Source organism: Gobio gobio (genome assembly GCF_949357685.1).
Source record: "Gobio gobio genome assembly, chromosome: 7".
Classification (NCBI taxonomy): Eukaryota; Metazoa; Chordata; class Actinopteri; order Cypriniformes; family Gobionidae; genus Gobio; species Gobio gobio.
Window position 1 is genome coordinate 6821656 of NC_137103.1, and position 18886 is coordinate 6840541.

Genomic DNA, 18886 nt, shown 5'->3' on the forward strand with positions numbered 1-18886 from the left:
AGAAACTGAAGCCTCCGCGCCTCGATCGCCCCCCGGTGGCCGGTCCCAGTATAGTTCCTATGTATTAGAATGGACACACTAAACAATTCAATTACACTTCAAATAATTGTTTCCTAAAGATGGTTTCTGTCATTTTAGGCAGTTTTTATTACGATGATTTCATTTAAAGTGTTTTTTAAATAAGTTAAGTTTTAGTGAGTTATCTGATGCTATAAAAACGGGGGGTGTGACGTCATGATTGACAGCTGAGATTGACGGCTTCTCTGAGTGAAGTTGTCACTGAGGCACTAACACACTTTTTTCTGCATTTTAGGGAGGAGATTGGAGCTTTAGCTTTAATCTCTACATTTCCATAACTGTTTATTTCACACCATCTTAATGAATTGTTCTGCATCTGTGAGAGTGCGGGCAGGCTTTTGATAATCGCGCCTCTACTTCCTGCTCTCTACTACGCAGACTCTGTCCCGATATGTCAGCTCCGTTTGCGGCCTACGAAAACTCTGGTCAGCGGAAGCCAATGAAGTCGCGTCGTCCATATTTTTTTACGGTCTATGGTTGAAACTAGGGATGCACCAGTTGACCGGCCAAAAATCGGAACCGGCCGGTTTTCTTTGTATTTTTCTGTCGATATTTCCGGAAATGCGCCCGCGTGCACATACGCCTATATTGCAATCATTCGCGAACATGTCACTTGTGTGTTACAAACGGAAACTGGAGAACTGAGGGAAGAGACGAGATAGGCTGAAGGCAATGAAGAGCCGCTTTCCTGCGCGAGCTTAATGCTGCCTTCAAGTGCTATAGGAATTATCGTAAATACGAGTTTCCTAGGTAAAAATTGCACATGAACGCCCTCTGATGTCGTGTTTACCACTGGGAAGCTCGGAAATAATTTTGATACCCCAATTCCCGAGATGGGCGTGCCATAAACTTTAAATATAGTGGCGGTGAGAACTAGACTGCTGTGGCAGCTGTGAGTTTATTAGTTTTTTCCCCAAAACAGCTAGGTCGTCTTGTCTTGACATCAATGTAGTGCATATTTACATGTACGAGTAATCGTATGAAGCGTATTGTATGTTTGATACACAGCGAGAAGAGCCTGCATGTGACTGAAATCACAGAATCAGCAGAAAGCGGACTATGTGGAATGTTTATTGTTGTCAGTGCATGTGACACTACATATGATGTTGGTTTTAATACAATTTTCCCAATAAATAGGCAAGAATAAACCTGGTGTCCTCTATGATTCCTGTTCATTCCGACAACAAAGCACTTGAATGCAACAAGCTCGTAATCACGACTTCTAAAGTGGGAATTAGGACATTTCCCATAGCACGTGAAGGCAGCTGAAGTTGCGCGATCTCACCTCTCCGCCTGCACAAGAGCAGATAGTGAGCGTTAGTTCAGCTCAGCTTCTCACGTGTTGGATCGGATGAGAACGAAACAGACTAACTTTTGACAAAGCCGAAATACTTATTTTTGGAGCCTAAAGAAGAACATGCATGCACTTTAGAAATGAAATACTATCAGTTCTGTAGCCTATAGGATGATAATTTTTATTTAACCTTAAAATTACATCGACTTAGTTTGATTTAAAAAGCACCTGCTTTCACGAGTTCACACGTACATCAAATTAAATGGAGTAAAGATTATGTGTATTTGGCGTGCTGTCCGGGGCAGGGCTCCGGGCTCGGAATTTGGCCCCCCATGATGAAGATAGTCTAGAACTAGACTGTATTTTATTATGGATTGTGTTGACGTCTAATGAGTTTATTAAATCAAAGTGAGGAGATGGGGTGGTGGAGGGATGCTAAAAATAAAAACGGTCAACGAAAGAAGGTAAATATGCTGTATATATACACACACACCTCTTATCGTTGATTAAATCGATTGGCTTGATGTGCTCCACATGTGTTTAATTAGGTTTAATTATCTGAGGGTGCTCCACTTGGGTTTGATTAGGTTACATTATCTGGCGTGCTCCATTGTTTAGATAGGTTTAATTATCTGGACGTGCTCCATTGTTTAGATAGGTTTAATTATCTGGACGTGCTCCTCCCGAAATTAGTTACTAAAACTTCACGTAGCGTCTTAGTTTTTTTCGTTGCACTAAACATTATTTGATTTAACATTTTGGAACAATTATATACTTTGGTTTTATTTAATTTCACTGGTAAAGACTTTGTTTCTTTACACTGAATTTAAAAACAAATGCTGATTTTAGTAACATCTTTGTTTGGATTGCAGAATATGCAGTTGTTGCCTTTAATGTCACCTTTCTGCCTTTTAATTTCCAATTAAATTTCCCGTTAATTTCAGATTGCGGACTTGTTTTCATTAGCCAAAAGCCTGTTAAATACCAAATAAACATCTTGTTCATGTATACTTTCGTTCTTTTATTGTGTAAAAAAAATAAAAACGGAAATTGGTATCAGAATCGGCCAGTTTTCTTGAAAAAAATCGGTATCAGAATCAGCCATGTAAAATTATGATCGGTGCATCACTAGTTGAAACTGCCGGTTATGGAATGCAAAATATGGGGACAATAATCAACATTCAAGAATGAAAACCTGTTCATGATTACAAGTTGTCCATTGTACTCTTAATTTTGGCTCTTGTTTTGGAGCGCGTGTTGACTTCTGATGTTGATGGAGTCGGGGATTCAGCAGTGTGCAGCTCAAATGGGGGATCCTCCTCTTTTACAGTCTCGTCCTCACATTCGTCGTCCATCTCCATCTGATGCTTTCTGCAGTGTTTCTCAAAGGTGGACATCTTGACGAATATTATGTTGCACACCTTGCAGTGGAAGAGCTGCTCTCCGTTGTGCAAGTGCAGATTGAGCTGCAGGTAAGAGGATTGTGCGAAGGCCCCGGAGCACACGCTACAACAGTGCGTCCCGCCGCCCTGGTGGCTTTTCTCGTGTTGTTTTAGCATGGTCACGGACCTGAAGCCCTTCTGACACGTGGCACAGGTGAACCTGCCCTCGCCCAGCTCCAGAGCCTGATGGTTGAGCAGGTGGGCTGACGTGCGGAAGGCCTTGCCACACTTGTCGCACTTAAAAGGGCGCTCCCCCGTGTGCAAGCGCAGGTGTATGATAAGGCCGGCCTTCTGTGTAAAAGCCCGATCGCACTGTGTGCATTTGAAGGGCTTCTCTCCGGTGTGAAGCCTGCGGTGGGTTTTCAGGTGGGAGGCACGCCCGAAGCACTTGTTGCAGTCAGGGCACTTGAAGGGTTTCTCGCCAGTGTGGATGGTCTTGTGGCGCATAAGCTGGGACGACTGCATGAACATTTTGGAGCACACGCTGCATTTGTACTTCCTCTCTCCAGTGTGCGACCGCATGTGCAACGACAGATGGGATGAAGAGATGAAGGTCTTGGAGCAAAGCCGGCAGGTGTGAGGCTTCTCCCCAGCATGGCTGCGTTTATGCAGGACCAGACGAGAAGAAAGGGCGAAGGATTTGTCACAGTAGGGGCATTTGTAGGGCTTGTCTTCCGTGTGCATCCGCTGGTGTTTGGTGAGCGTGGATATCTGGGTAAAAGATTTGTCACACAGGCCACAAGGGTGAGATCGAGGCTTGGACGACATGTTGAAAGTCCATCAGACCTATTGACAAAAACAAAACGAAGGTCAGCATCCATTGGCGGTATAAATGTCCACAAGTTCATTCTTAATTCGCATGAGAACTATAGCTAATCAGTCCTTCCAGAAAAATGCGGCTTTTTTTTGTGATTGTTGCGGCAAAAATCCTTGATTACGCGGCACGTTTTCTTAAGAAATGCGATGGAAAATGCGCAATATTTATGCGATAAAATTGCGGGAACTTGCAAAAACTGCGGTTTGATGAAAAAGAGAAAAAAAGCACTACATCACAGAACGTGCTGGGAATATTTAAGTTCTCATCTTGTTTTATTGAAGACCTTAATAAACACATGGCTCAAATTTACAAAACATTGAGTCAAATTGAGTTACAAAAATTGAGTCAAGTTCTGTAGCTTTACAAAAGGAATATGCTACAACTTCTGAAAAAATTAATAAATAACTTCCTGTTTTACAGAGGTAACGTTAGCTATACAAAACAGACATTTGAGTGCTTCCAATGCACAAAGTGCAATCTCTTAAAGGGTTAGTTCACCCAAAAATGTAAATTCTGTCATTAATGACTTCCCCTCATGTGGTTGGACACCCGTCAGACCTCCGTTCATCTTCAGACACAGATGAAGATATTTTAGTGTAAATCTGATGCTCTGAAAGGCCTGTTCACTCTCAAGACCCTTAAAAGACACTAAAGACTAAAGTTACAAAGTCCATCTCACTACAGTGGTTCTAAAATAACTTTATGAATCGGCGAGAATAGTTTCTGTGCGCAAAAAAACCCTAAATAACGACTTATATAGTGATGACGATTTCAAAACACGGCCTCATGAAGCTTCGAAGCGTTATGAATCATTGAGTAGATTCATGATTCGGGTCGCGTGTCAAACTGCCAAACTGCTGAAATCACGTGACTTTGGTGATCCAAACCACTGAATCGACTCACTGATTCATAACACTTCGAAGCTTCATAATGCAGTCTTTTGAAATCGGTCAACACACCGGGAAACTGCTGTTATTTTTGTTGGCAAATGGGAATTTGCATGCTTCATCATGGTTTCACCGATATCTATGGTTTCACAGCTTTTCGATGATGTTCACGTTGGGTAATTACATCACTTCAAAACGTTCCCATGGCAATAGGGGGAAATGGCGGCTCTTGTGTGAAGTAAACGAACATTTTTCAACTTTCTGCTAATATATATGACTTTTTTGCAACGATAATGTGGGCATTATGAAATCATGCTAGCCCCGCATATTTTGCACGCGGAAATAGGCAATTTACACAGCGAACTCTACTGCAGAGGCATACGAATGGATGAAATAGATATGCAATAGACGCAACATCATTTCAGTCAGGACCACTTTTGAGAATGAAATTTATTGACAATCTTTGATTTGGCGAAAGGCTTAGGCTCAAAGATGCTCGAGCTGCCATACAAGACAGCTTGAGATACATCCCTGAAACATAATCCCCAGCCTTCTTAATAACCAAAAGTTTCTTAGCACGTATTTACATAAAGAGATACAATGATGACAATAGATTTCTACACAGAATCCAATACTCTATAATAAAGATACTAGGAGGTGAAGGGGTGGAGGTGGGTGTAAATGTCTGTGCGACAGACTGAGGAACATAAGTTTGAATGAGCTTAAATACTATAGTTGATTAGAGTAGGTGGAGTAACAAATCAGCTGAGCGTCAGCTGACATCATTTAGCGATCAGTGGTCTGCCTGAACTACGCTTGAATTCCATTCGATCACTCAAGCTCCATTTCAGTCAGGACCACTTTTGAGAATGAAATTTATTGACAATCTTTGATTTGGCGAAAGGCTTAGGCTCAAAGATGCTCGAGCTGCCATACAAGACAGCTTGAGATACATCCCTGAAACATAATCCCCCAACACAATAACGTTGTTAAATTCTATACGTCAGAACTTAACTACTAGAGACAGCGTGTCTAAGCGGAGCGCGGCTCCTCAATATCAACTGGAGGTAGCGTACCTCAATAGGGTATGGAACGCGGTTCCTTGAGCTAAATTCGGAATCCGATCATGCGTGATCGGAAGAATATAAGCAAGACTACACTTGATACTTAGATAACTCTGCATTTATTATCAAACCCCCAACAAACTAATTTTTTTTTTTTTTTTTTTTTTTTTTTTTTTATACATGATGATTGTCATTACTGATCATAACAGTTTATGTCTAAATTTAAATATATTGACTCATTGATTTCTGTGCTTGCAAGATGTCGTTAGTTCCTGGGCGAATGTAGCACTGGAAAGCAGAGGATGTCCATCGTCCCATTCTTTGGAGCATAGGAGCAGGGATGGTAGAAGCAGCTGTTGTGGCTGCTCCGATGCGAAATGAGTGCGCTGTGTAGAGGTTAGGGGCGAGACCACAATGTTGGCAAAGAAGACGTAGGTGATGTGTGAACCAACATCTTGTCATGATGTTCTCATCCTCAGTGAAAAACAGAGGCTCGTTGGAATGTGCAAGAGCACGGTAGTTCAGATACCGGACCATGGAAGAGAGGGGACAAAATTCAGAATTAGTACGAGAAATGGTTACAAACACACCTTTCTTTTCTTTATCTGTTTTTGAGTGTTTAAGGTGAATTTCAAAATAGTTAGATTTAAGTGAGATATCTTCTAATGAGAGGTCTTGGGAAGGATTGAAATGTTTTGAACGTGCAGTAAATTCCCCACATCTCAGAAAACCATAAAAAGCCGAAAGAAATACCGCTTCTAGGAGTGCATTAGTATATGGGCTAAAGAAACCCGTGCGCAGCTGAGAAACCATAAGATGGACTAGAGGAAGTGTGAAAGGTAAACGTTTATCATTAATGGCTGGACTTTCCTTTTTAAGACCATTCAGGAGGAGGATGATGGAGGGGTCTTTAAGAAGGCTTTGAGTCTCGGGAACCAAACATCTTAGATGGAATTGAATTCCTGATAGTAATGCTTTAATGGATGAAGGCTGCAATTTTTTAGACTCAAAACAATGGACGATGAAAGCACGTACAACAGGAATATTGACTGGAACAGTTGAAACTGCATGTGCAACACAGAATGAAGAATAGTAAGTCCAGGCAGAATCATACGTTTTTAATGTGGATTTTGCCAGTCCTAATCTCATGTACTGATTAGCTGATGATATCAGATGACCTAGGGAGTCATTTAGTCGAGAACTATTAGACTGAAGGGAGGGCAGAGGAGGCTTGAAGGGGACGCATCTGGGCATAACCGTCTGAATTCCTGAAATTTGAATCGAGATAATGAGTCAGCAATTTTATTGTCTAAACCTGGTATGTGCGCTGCTCGCAAAGTGAAATTACCCAGTACACATGACCAGGTAAGACGTCTCATGAATTTATTAATGAAAGGAACTGAGGAGCGTCCTTTATTAATAATGTTAACGGTAGCATTATTATCACAGAACACTACAATTTGTTTTCTGCACCACTGTTCTCCCCAAATAATAGATGCAACTACAATAGGATATAGTTCTAATAAAGCTGTAGAATGGAGATCAGAAGGCAAACTTGAAATTTCGATAGGCCATGAATCCGCAAACCACTGGTTCTGAAATATACCTCCGAAACCTATGGAGGGGGCTGCATCAGTGAAAAAACGTAGGTCAGTGGACGTTTCATAATGATCATGGTAGAAAAATGACAAACCGTTCCAAGATTTGCAAAGTTTGGCCCAAAATGCCAAGTCTGACCTGCAGCCTTCATCTAAATATACTGAATCATGAAGATTACTGACTGATTTTGAAATTTCTAGAAGTCTAGAAATGAAAGTACGACCCTGTGGAATAATCCTCATAGCGAAATTAAGGTGCCCTAATAAAGAGAGAAGTTCTCGTTTGGTTACTGATGAAGCTAGCAGAAAAGCTTGTATAAATTCTCTGATACGATTTAATTTATCCAAAGGTAAAGAGGCTTGCATATTGGTAGAATCCAATATGATACCTAAAAATTCTAATTTGCGCGCAGGACCTAAGGTTTTCTCTTCCGACAGAGGAACGCCGAGTTTAGCAAATGTTTGTTTAAGTGCAAGAAAGGAGTGATTTGGTTGAGAATGTGGATAATCAATAACTAAGAAATCGTCCAGTAGGTGGAGCACAAACGGCAATTTACAATTGTTGGATAATATCCAGCACAAAGCTTCAGATAGAGTGTTAAAAATGTGCGGGCTACTTTTGCAACCAAAAGGAAGCCTAACTGCGAAGTATGCCTTATTGCGCCACCTAACTCCGAAAAGGTGCCACTGGGACGGGTGAAGGGGCATAATTTTAAACGCATCGGTTATATCAGCTTTGCTTAACCAAGCACCTCTGCCGGCAGTTTTAATGAATTTAATGGCATGATCGATGGATGCATAATAAAGAGAAAAGGGTTCGGATGGAATCAAGCTATTGATACTTTTAACTCCATTATTAGAATGAGGAGAAGAAAGATCTATTATTAACCGCTTTTTACCGGAGTATTTTCGCGTTGCTATACCGATAGGGTTTATACGGAACACGTTAAAAGGAGGTTCAGAAAAGGGGCCGATCATGTAACCTTTAGCTACTTCCTTTTCTAATAAACGATCTACTATATTAGTCTCTTTGATAGCAGATTGAAGATTGCTACATGTATACGAGAAGGGAGGAAGAAACGCTAAACCGGCAAAAAAACCCTTCAGCAAACCGATTAACAGGTAGCTCACGAAACAACGGTTAGGGTGATTTTGTAAAGCTTTCTTGAGTTCACTTGTGTTGATAGGAGTAGATGGAACAGCTTTTATTGTTTCTTGAAACGACTGTTTCTTCGAGGACAAACAGTCTTTGGGTGACTGTCGCCACAATAGCTGAGAACTTTCCCCGACATCCGGCCTGGAAGTAGTGCCAGCCGAGATAGATACTTTGGGACACAAGGAAGACGTGTGAGAAAATGAACCACATAGCGAACATGAGAGGGTGCGGTGCCCAGTGAAGTGTCTGCTGATTAATGCTAAGTCAACAACTGACCAGTCCAGTCTCTGGTTGAAACGCTGAATATACATGGCTGCTTTGGCAGAGAAAGACTTGTGATAGTCGTAAAACAGCGTACCGCCGTAGGACATAGCTAGATCTGAAATTATAGCCAGGTAAGTGTCCAGTTCTTGCCTTCTTTCAGGTTGAATTTCGCAAATAATGTCTCTAAACACTCCAAAAGCAATGTTAAATTCGGCCATTGTGAGGCTCTTAGAGAGTCTGGGGTCACTTTCTTTTAGTATCACAGATACGTCACCACAGTCAACGATTCGTTTATCGCTAGATTCAGAGCATAACAATATCTTTACTAAATTAATATCGTTACCTGCCAGAATTTGAGTCTTCAACTGAGGAGTGATTGCTGCGGCTGGTGGGAAGAATGGCACTCCAGGTGAAGCTGTTGGAACTGCGGAGCTGAGTGTTCTTCTTGGCAGGAATTCGAGACTTCCGTGAGACGTAACATCACCGGCGAGCGTCGCCTGATGGTGAATTCCTGAAGCGTTCTGAATCGGAGAAAAGGTGGTGTGTGGCTGATTCTCAAGTGCTTGTAGCCTTACATCCATGTTAGATAAGACATTTTGAATTGAAGATAAGGCATTTAGGACTGCTTCGTTAGGCTGAGGCTCAGGACGAGATGCGGAGGACTTCGTTTGTTTGGAGATGTGCGCTGAAAGAGACTCGATTGACGAATGTTTCCTTTTTTGTGACGCTTTCCGTCCGGACGGTCGTGGAGTGGAGACTTCTGATGGTGAAATAGGCTCTTGATCCGGTGCAGTTTCTGAGAAGAGCTGGAATAGATCCTCATGACTGGCATTTGGCGGAATTTGAATATTCCGTTTATAAAGTGCAGGAAGAATTTTCTCAATAGGCCAATCCTCGATAGATGAAGTTTTTGCAGCTAATCTGGAGCTTCGTCTTGGAGGTGGTTGGGCTTCTATGGATATTTCATCAAGGTCTACGAGGTTAGATTGAGTTTCCTCGGACAGGTCCACAGAGAAGATGGCATGTTCTTCCGTATCGGAGCACGCCATGGTCACGCAAAGCAAGGTGAGGAATAAGACTTTAAGTAGTCGCATGTAGGCTGTGTGGCTGACTATTATCTCTAGGGTGTAAATGTCTGTGCGACAGACTGAGGAACATGAGTTTGAATGAGCTTAAATACTATAGTTGATTAGAGTAGGTGGAGTAACAAATCAGCTGAGCGTCAGCTGACATCATTTAGCGATCAGTGGTCTGCCTGAACTACGCTTGAATTCCATTCGATCACTCAAGCTCCATTTGTTTTTGTCTAAAGAGAAACCCAATAGCCTCTTCCTGCATAACTTATCACATTGGAATATGTCAGCTAACAGGAAGCGTTCTCAGAATGTTTGGTTAATGTTGTGGCAGGTTCTCTCTGGCGTTATTCCAATAATGTTGTTAGAATGTTTGGTTAAAGTTATCTGGTCTTTAATAATGTTCTCCAAAAGTTAGCACAAAAACATTATTTATTAGTGGTGTAACGATATTCAAACCGAACCGAAAAACCGCGATACACCACCCACGGTACGCTGTACATCACTTCATATAAAGCCCAAGAGAAACTACAATCATGCAACATTACGTTGTCAATTCGTAAGTCATGAAATAAAAGTAAAAGTACCAATAAATCACGTAACTGGTTCGACTTGTGTGAGCTGGGAAGGCATGCAGGTATGATGTTCATTCAACATACAACAGTTCATGACGTATTGTGTATTCGCCATGGTAACTGTTGCTTTTATAACCCCAAAATGTCATGTTATTTTGTATATTTTTAAATTAATGTGGTGGCTACTTTATTGTGTTAACAAAACTGCTATTTACTTACAGGCCAAAATTATTCATCAGTATTAGTCATATTCATACAATTTATGTGTTTAAGTAGGCTAAAGTGATGGATTAGAACTGCTCCAAGTGACACAGATCGAGCCACTAAACAGTAACATCTCAGCCCATACTGTGGAGTCTGTGGAGGCACTGGTAAAATGGGGACCATCAGGGGTGAGACTGGTGAACTTTTACAACTTATATGTGGTATAAGCAATAGGCTGGAAGAAATGTCTATATCACGCCTTGAACCAGACGATAACATATTGCAGTTTCCGGTAACACCAGAGAAACAGCCCCCCTCACCAGACATGTTATCCCGCTCTACAGCATCCCCGCCTCTGAGCTTCACAGAGAAAATGGATTTTGTTTATACTGGAAACAGACAATCATACTCGATCGCTGCGAGCCCCCAGATATCAACCAAAGAGTGTCGAGCCCCACAACCACCAAAGACTGTGGGCCCAGCTCGCTCTGCCCCTCCTCCTGTGAGATTTCTTCGGTCACAACGCCATGGCACACACCCTCCTCCATCTGCACCAAAAACAACTGATACCAGCTCTCAGTGACGTGCCCTGGGTCCTCGCAACGTCAACAGCAATCTTATCAAATGTTTACAAAACATGCGTGAATCCAGTGTGCCTTTATCTTTCTCTATTTCTGTTCTGTTACGTGATAGAAAGTCCAAGGCTTTCTCAGGCCGTATGGCAAACCCATCTAATCTGCTGCCTGTTAATTGTCAAACTAAGATTACTATGGGGGAAAAAATTAAAATTAATACTGTTAAGTTAGCACTCTTAAACATCCGTTCACTTAAAAACAAATCATTTCTAGTCAACGACTTAGGGCGTTTTCACACCTGAAAGTCCGCACCAAGGTCCGAACCGAAGTTCATGTTTTGATACTTTTTATATATTCAGTTAGTTTTGGTTTGGTTTCACATTGCAATTATGTGAGCGGACTAAAGAACTTTACATGACACACTTGCGTCCACTCGTCATCATCTATGTGGGCGGCATCTGGACATTGATTGGTTTGTAAACGGACGTGCGTCTGACGTCAGCGTCTTTGACAAGAATGAATGAAAGGACGCATATCGTTGTCACTATTGAACAGTGCGCATTGCTTGACTATTTTTTTTATTCGTTACATTTAAAAGTGGACATTTCAAGCTTTATATACACATATTTCTCATGTTTGTGAGGCAAGTAGCCTGCTGAGTTTCGGTTTATTTGAGACCCGCTCCAGTTCATGTGTAAAGCATGTGATCGCTCCTGTGATTATTGTCTTCTATAGACTATTTGCTTCTTATTTATTAAATACAGGCAATTATCTGATTAAACGTTGATTAAAATTAAGATACAATTTATACAAAACGAAATTCCCATTAAAGACATGCTTTCTAAGCAAAATCATACAAAATTTCGTTCAAAATTATTTCTGACTTTCTGTCTACTGACATATTGCGCATATTTTCACTTTTCATAATCAATGTAGCCTAGATTGAATTTAAAAATAATGTTATAATATTAAAACATAAACAGGAACTTCCTGTAAATGGTCTGAAAGTACGAACCATACAGAAAATGCTTTCACACTAGAAACGAACCGAACCTTTGTTCAGTTTGATCCGGACCGAGACTACCTCTTTTCGTCTGACCAAATTTCGTCTGTTTGGTCCGGACCGTGGTACGGGGGAGGTTTCACACCTGCAATTTTGATTCGGACCAAACTGAAAAGTCCGAAAATCCGGACCAAACAAGGTAGGTGTGAAAACGCCCTTAATATCCACAAACAACCTAGATTTTTTGCTGCTAAATGAAACGTGGCTAGAAGACAGCTGCAGTGCAACAGTCATCAATGAAACAGCCCCTCCTAACTTTACTTTTATGAGTGTCTGCAGACCAGTCAGAAGGGGCGGGGGGGTCGCAGCACTATTTAAAGATGTCTATCAATGTAAGCAAGTATCATTTGGTGACTATTTGTCTCTAGAATATCTGGGCATTGTGCTAAAAGGTGCTCCACGCATCCTGCTTATCATTATTTATAGGCCTCCGAAATATTCTCCGGCCTTTATTGATGACTTTACAGAGCTGTTATCAGCAATCTCATCTGAGTATGACTGTTTTGCTATTGCTGGGGATTTTAACATTCACATTGACAATGCTGAATCCAGTACAACAAAAGATCTCATGACTGTTCTTAACACTTTTGATTTGACACAACATGTTCACGGACCCACACATGATCGTGGACACACTCTAGATTTACTTATCAGTAAGGGTCTAAACATTTCATCAATAGTTATTAAGGATGTGGCAATGTCTGATCATTTCTGTATTTTCTTTGATATATCAATCTCTCCTGCCATTGAAACTAGATCTGTCTCTATCAAAAAGAGATGCTTAAATGAGAACACTAGTGTGCAGTTTATGAAGGCTATATCTCTAACACCAAGCATATCTGCAGACTCTGTTGATTTTCTCCTTGACTCTTTTAACTCAAAAGTTAAGGGTGTAATTGATGATATTGCTCCTGTGAAAGTCAGAAAAAAGAGTGGCAAACAAAAAGCACCCTGGAGAAACTCAACAGCAGTGCAATTAATGAAAAGACAATGCAGGAAATCGGAACGCATGTGGCAAAAGACAAAACTTGTAGTCCATTATAAGATCTATAAAGACAGTCTTCGTGCTTTCAATGTGGAACTAGGCAAAGCTAGACAGACCTTCTTTTCAAATATTATAAACAGAAACATAAACAACACGCGCACTCTTTTTGCTACTGTAGAGAGACTAACAAACCCCCCGAGTCACATTCCCAGTGAAATGCTCTCAGACAGCAAATGTAGTGAGTTTGCTTCCTTCTTCTCCGAGAAAATCATTAATATCAGAAATGCGATCAGCACATCCTTGAGTTGCTCTGGGGTGAGTCAGATCAGACCACAGCCTCAGAAAGTTACTATGACTGATTTCGAAGCAATTGATGGTAAAATTTTAGAAGAAACAGTACAGCACCTTAAAACATCAACCTGCGCCCTTGACACACTCCCCACTTCTTTTTTCAAAAGTGTGTTTAACTGTTTAGAAGCAGATCTCCTAGAAGTGGTAAACGCCTCACTTCTTTCTGGGACTTTTCCAAACTCCCTTAAAACTGCAGTAGTTAAGCCTCTCCTGAAAAAGAGAAATCTGGATAACTCCATATTGAGCAACTACAGACCAATCTCAAATCTCCCCTTCATAGGCAAGATCATTGAAAAAGTTGTTTTCAGTCAGCTGAACAAATTCTTGAACTCAAACGGATACTTTGACAATTTTCAATCTGGTTTCCGACCGCATCACAGCACAGAGACGGCCCTCATTAAGATAATAAATGATATTCGCCTCAATACAGATACAGGTAAAACATCAATTCTGGTACTACTGGACCTCAGTGCTGCATTCGACACTGTTGACCACAAAATACTTCTTGACAGGCTAGAAAATTGGGTTGGGCTTTCTGGAATGGTCCTCAAATGGTTCAGGTCATACTTAGAAGGGAGAGGTTATTATGTGAGTATAGGTGACCATAAGTCTGAGTGGTCCGAACTGCTTGCATTTTAATTTATATGCTTAAAGGTCCCATTCCGCATGATCCCATTGTTCAAACTTTAGTTAGTGTGTAATGTTGCTGTTAGAGCATAAATAATACCTGTAAAATTATAAAGCTCAAAGTTCAATGCCAAGCGAGATATTTTATTTAACAGAAGTTCCCTTTCAAAGCCTACAGCGAACGGCTGGCTTGGACTACATCCTGGTACTTCCTTCTTTAATTACGTCAGTAGAGCAGTAGAACAGACTTAACCTCCGCCCACAAAGAAACGCGAAAAAGGGGGCGCGGTCTTGTTGCTGTCCCACGTGGAGAAGCGGACGTGTCGCGTGGAGAAAAGGAACTGTTGCGTTGAGTGTGTTTATCGCCATGTCATCGAGACGCTGTTATTTTCATCCAGGAGTCAAATCACCTTTGTTTGGCTTTCCCAGGGACGCTGTAGAGATTATTGAACGCATACATCTCTCCGTTAAGATGCGTGACCTTTCCAATGTGCGCTAAGCTGCTGTCGAATCATAACACAGGAACTGCTGGCACGTGCGCTAAGCTGCGGTCGAATTACAACACGGTAAGCGCTTGCACAATCAGAACTCGTTACGTGTTTCTGAAGGAGGGACTTCATAGAAAGAGGAAATCACCAGCCGTTTTTAGGACAGTGGAAACAGCGGTATACAGATAAGTACATTGTGTGAAAAATACTGTGTTTTTTTACACGCGAAACATGAACACATGTTATATTGCACACTGTAAACACAATCAAAGCTTCAAAAAAACACGAAGAACGGGACCTTTAAATTTAACCCTGTTTTTATTTTTATTTTTAATTATACTCTTTATTTTTATCTTTCAATATTTTCTTTATTTTTTATTTCTTTAAATTCCTATTATAACTGTAATATTTTTATTTCATTTCTGTGTAAAGCACTTTGAATTGCCACTGTGTATGAAATGTGCTATACAAATAAACTTGCCTTGCCTTGCCTAAAGTGGGACATTACTTGTGTGTGTGACATCAATTTTTGTAAAATTAATTTTCTTGTTTAAAAAAAACACATTGAACACAGAACTGAATTGAATGTTCGCAAAACCAAGAAAAAATTTATGTTTTGAACATTCAGAGAATAACGTTTTCATAACTTAACGGGAATGTTAGCATTGTTCTCAGGGCATATTTGTTAGCTGGTGGGCATTAACAACAAAATCTTTCCAACCAATCATCTTGTGGTAAACATAAGGTTTGGAACGTCTGCATTACGATATTTACTTTTAACTTTCCCTGCCATTGATGGAAATGTCCGGACTGTGAAGCTTTGGGTGTTGATGGACTCCATCTACTACTAAAATGTCACTTTTAATGAAACTTACCCACATTCAAGTGTTGATAAAACGACAGCATTAAACTAGAATAAAAGAGGGTCTGTTCTTTCTTTTGATACACTGCATATTCAGATATTCATAGAACAAAATATTCTACTTTTGTGAAAATTATTTTTTTTAAATATGGCATTGGCTGGCAACTGGGGAAGAGTTAAAATACAAATATGTCATCATATAACTGAATTTTATGAAGGGCTCATAAAAGTGTGACATTTTTCCATCTGCTGCCTTTGACATCACAGCTCAAGGTCTGAGTGTTGCCAATGGCAGCATAAATGATTCTACATTATTATATAGCTATAGACCGATCAGGCATAACATTATGACAGGTGAAGTGAATAACACTGATCATCTCTTCATCACTTGTTAGTGGGTGGGATATATTAGGCAGCAAGTGAACATTTTGTCCTCAGAGTTGATGTGTTAGAAGCAGGAAAAATGGGCAAGCGTAAGGATTTGAGCGAGTTTGACAAGGGCCAAATTGTGACGGCTAGACGACTGGATCAGATCATCTCCAAAACTGCAGCTCTTGTGGGATGTTCCCGGTCTGCAGTGGTCAGACTCTATCAAAAGTGCTCAGAGGAAGGACCAGTGGAGAACCGGCCACAGGGTCATGAAGGACCAGTGGAGAACCGGCCACAGGGTCATGAAGGACCAGTGGAGAACCGGCCACAGGGTCATGAAGGACCAGTGGAGAACCAGCCACAGGGTCATGAAGGACCAGTGGAGAACCAGCCACAGGGTCATGAAGGACCAGTGGAGAACCGGCCACAGGGTCATGAAGGACCAGTGGAGAACCAGCCACAGGGTCATGGAGGACCAGTGGAGAACCAGCCACAGGGTCATGAAGGACCAGTGGAGAACCGGCCACAGGGTCATGGAGGACCAGTGGAGAACCGGCCACAGGGTCATGAAGGACCAGTGGAGAACCAGCCACAGGGTCATGAAGGACCAGTGGAGAACCAGCCACAGGGTCATGAAGGACCAGTGGAGAACCGGCCACAGGGTCATGGAGGACCAGTGGAGAACCGGCCACAGGGTCATGAAGGACCAGTGGAGAACCAGCCACAGGGTCATGAAGGACCAGTGGAGAACCGGCCACAGGGTCATGAAGGACCAGTGGAGAACCAGCCACAGGGTCATGAAGGACCAGTGGAGAACCGGCCACAGGGTCATGGAGGACCAGTGGAGAACCGGCCACAGGGTCATGAAGGACCAGTGGAGAACCAGCCACAGGGTCATGAAGGACCAGTGGAGAACCGGCCACAGGGTCATGGAGGACCAGTGGAGAACCGGCCACAGGGTCATGAAGGACCAGTGGAGAACCGGCCACAGGGTCATGAAGGACCAGTGGAGAACCGGCCACAGGGTCATGAAGGACCAGTGGAGAACCAGCCACAGGGTCATGAAGGACCAGTGGAGAACCGGCCACAGGGTCATGGAGGACCAGTGGAGAACCGGCCACAGGGTCATGAAGGACCAGTGGAGAACCGGCCACAGGGTCATGGAGGACCAGTGGAGAACCGGCCACAGGGTCATGAAGGACCAGTGGAGAACCGGCCACAGGGTCATGAAGGACCAGTGGAGAACCAGCCACAGGGTCATGAAGGACCAGTGGAGAACCGGCCACAGGGTCATGGAGGACCAGTGGAGAACCGGCCACAGGGTCATGGGCGGCCGAGGCTCATTGATGCACGTGGGGAGTGAAGGCTGGCCCGTGTGGTCCGATCAAACAGACGAGCTACTGGAGCTCAAACTGCTCAAGAAGTTAATGCTGGTTCATGCTGACCCCTGTCCACTTTCATGGAAACGGTATTCCCTGGTGGCTGTGGCTCTTTCAGCAGATAATGCGCCGCCACAAAGCACAAATGCTTCAGGAACGAGTTTGAGGAGCACAAGTTTGAGGTTTTGACTTGGCCTCCAAATTCCCCAGTTCTCAATCCTATCGAGCATCTGTGGGATGTGCTGAACAAACAAGTCCGATCCATGGAGGCCCCACCTCACAATTTACAGGACTTAAAGGATCTGCTGCTAACATCTTGGTGCCAGATACCACAGCACACCTTTAGGGGTCTAGAGGAGTCTCGACGGGTCAGGGCTGTTTTGCCAGCAAAAGGGGGACTAATACAATATTATGACATAATGTTATGCCTGATCAATGTATATTACTTTCTTATTTTAAAATGTAGCCAAAATACTAAATAAATCAAAATTAATAAATGACTTAATAAAGGAGGGGAGAATTAATTTCCTCTACACTAGATCTCCATTGGATGGGAAAGATTATAAGGCGTTATTTATACGTGTATATTGAAATATGTTATCTGTAGCAAAACCAGATCATGATATTGGTCTAAATGAAAACATAATCTAGTTTTATATGGTTGAGGACAGCAGGTTTGCGCAACATAGGCTACACATTTCCTTACTGGAAAATTGCCTCACCGCTACTGAATGCAAAGGCGTTCAAACAAAAGCAAACATAGTCATAGTGAGTGTGTGTGTGTGTGTGTGTGTGTGTGTGTGTGTGTGTGTGTGTGTGTGTGTGTGTGTGTGTGTGTGTGTGTGTGTGTGTGTGTGTCCGTCCGCTATAACTGCAAGATATAGTCTAACTGTTATGTCCCACAGTCATATAGTCTATATTCCCCACAGTCATGTGTTCAGCACAAAAGCAAGCCAACATGACTTAACGTTACGCAAAGGAAAACATTTATTGAGGGCTGAAATACTTGATACGGATTTCCTCATTTCTTGTGTTCGTGATTATGCAACATCCAAGAATGCGAAAATGCACACTCACCCCTTTCACCAGCATTTCTGTCCAGAACAACATCCCACAACATGAAGCTTTGCAGAACATCTCTGAGTTACATTATTCAGTCCGTGTGGTCAGATAATCACCACAGATGAGCGGACGTGATGGAGAACAGCCAATGTAACGCACGGCAGCATTTTCAGGTTTTTGGCGAAAATCACACGAGCTGACAGATATTATCACTGAAACATCATTCAATGTAAACAAAGGGAAATCAGTTTCTCTCGTTCATGGTGGAAGCCACACAGAAAGCAGCCTGGTCACTGCCATGCTATCAAAATAAAAGTAGCCTAATTATATATGCTATATTTACTTGTGTTATAAATCCCGTAGGGTAAATACAGATTTCAGAATGCTACATGTATTACCTTATTTTTGCCAAGGTAAATACAAAAAATGATTCGCCTTCAAAACATTTTTAAAAGCTTTCAGAATCAGTAGTTTCTTTGTTTTTTTTCTCTTTAATGCCTTTTCTTTATAGTTATTTTCTCTTGCTCTTTTCTATTCAGTCATGCAGGTCATTTCCCTTACGAAAATTAACCATGGATTTATAAAAAAAAAAAAAAAAAAACATTGCAAAAAACATTGCAAAAAACAAACAAAACAAAAAACATGTATGGTAACCTCAAATTAACCACGGTTT

General features: G+C 41.8%; 1 protein-coding gene across 2 annotated transcripts; it reads right to left on the minus strand.

The window, feature by feature from the left end:
* Nucleotides 1-621: 621 nt before the first annotated feature.
* Nucleotides 622-18681, minus strand: LOC307128843 (uncharacterized protein). 2 transcript variants are annotated; one of them, XM_079820852.1, is made up of 3 exons: nt 18612-18681; nt 18229-18425; nt 1965-3600 (listed from the first exon to the last, which is right to left on the minus strand). In XM_079820852.1, exon 3 carries the CDS (start codon nt 3580-3582, stop codon nt 2578-2580), a length of 1005 nt encoding a protein of 334 aa, XP_079676978.1. In that variant the 5' UTR covers nt 3583-3600; nt 18229-18425; nt 18612-18681; the 3' UTR covers nt 1965-2577. The 2 variants fall into 2 exon arrangements, with proteins under 2 accessions (XP_079676977.1, XP_079676978.1); XM_079820851.1 differs by lacking the exon at nt 18612-18681 and having other exon boundaries at nt 622-3600; nt 18229-18496.
* Nucleotides 18682-18886: the final 205 nt, after the last annotated feature.

Coding starts and splice junctions, on each gene's coding strand:
- LOC307128843 (XM_079820851.1), bottom strand. CDS start 3,582: ATGTCGTCCAAGCCTCGATCTCACCCTTGTGGCCTGTGTGACAAATCT.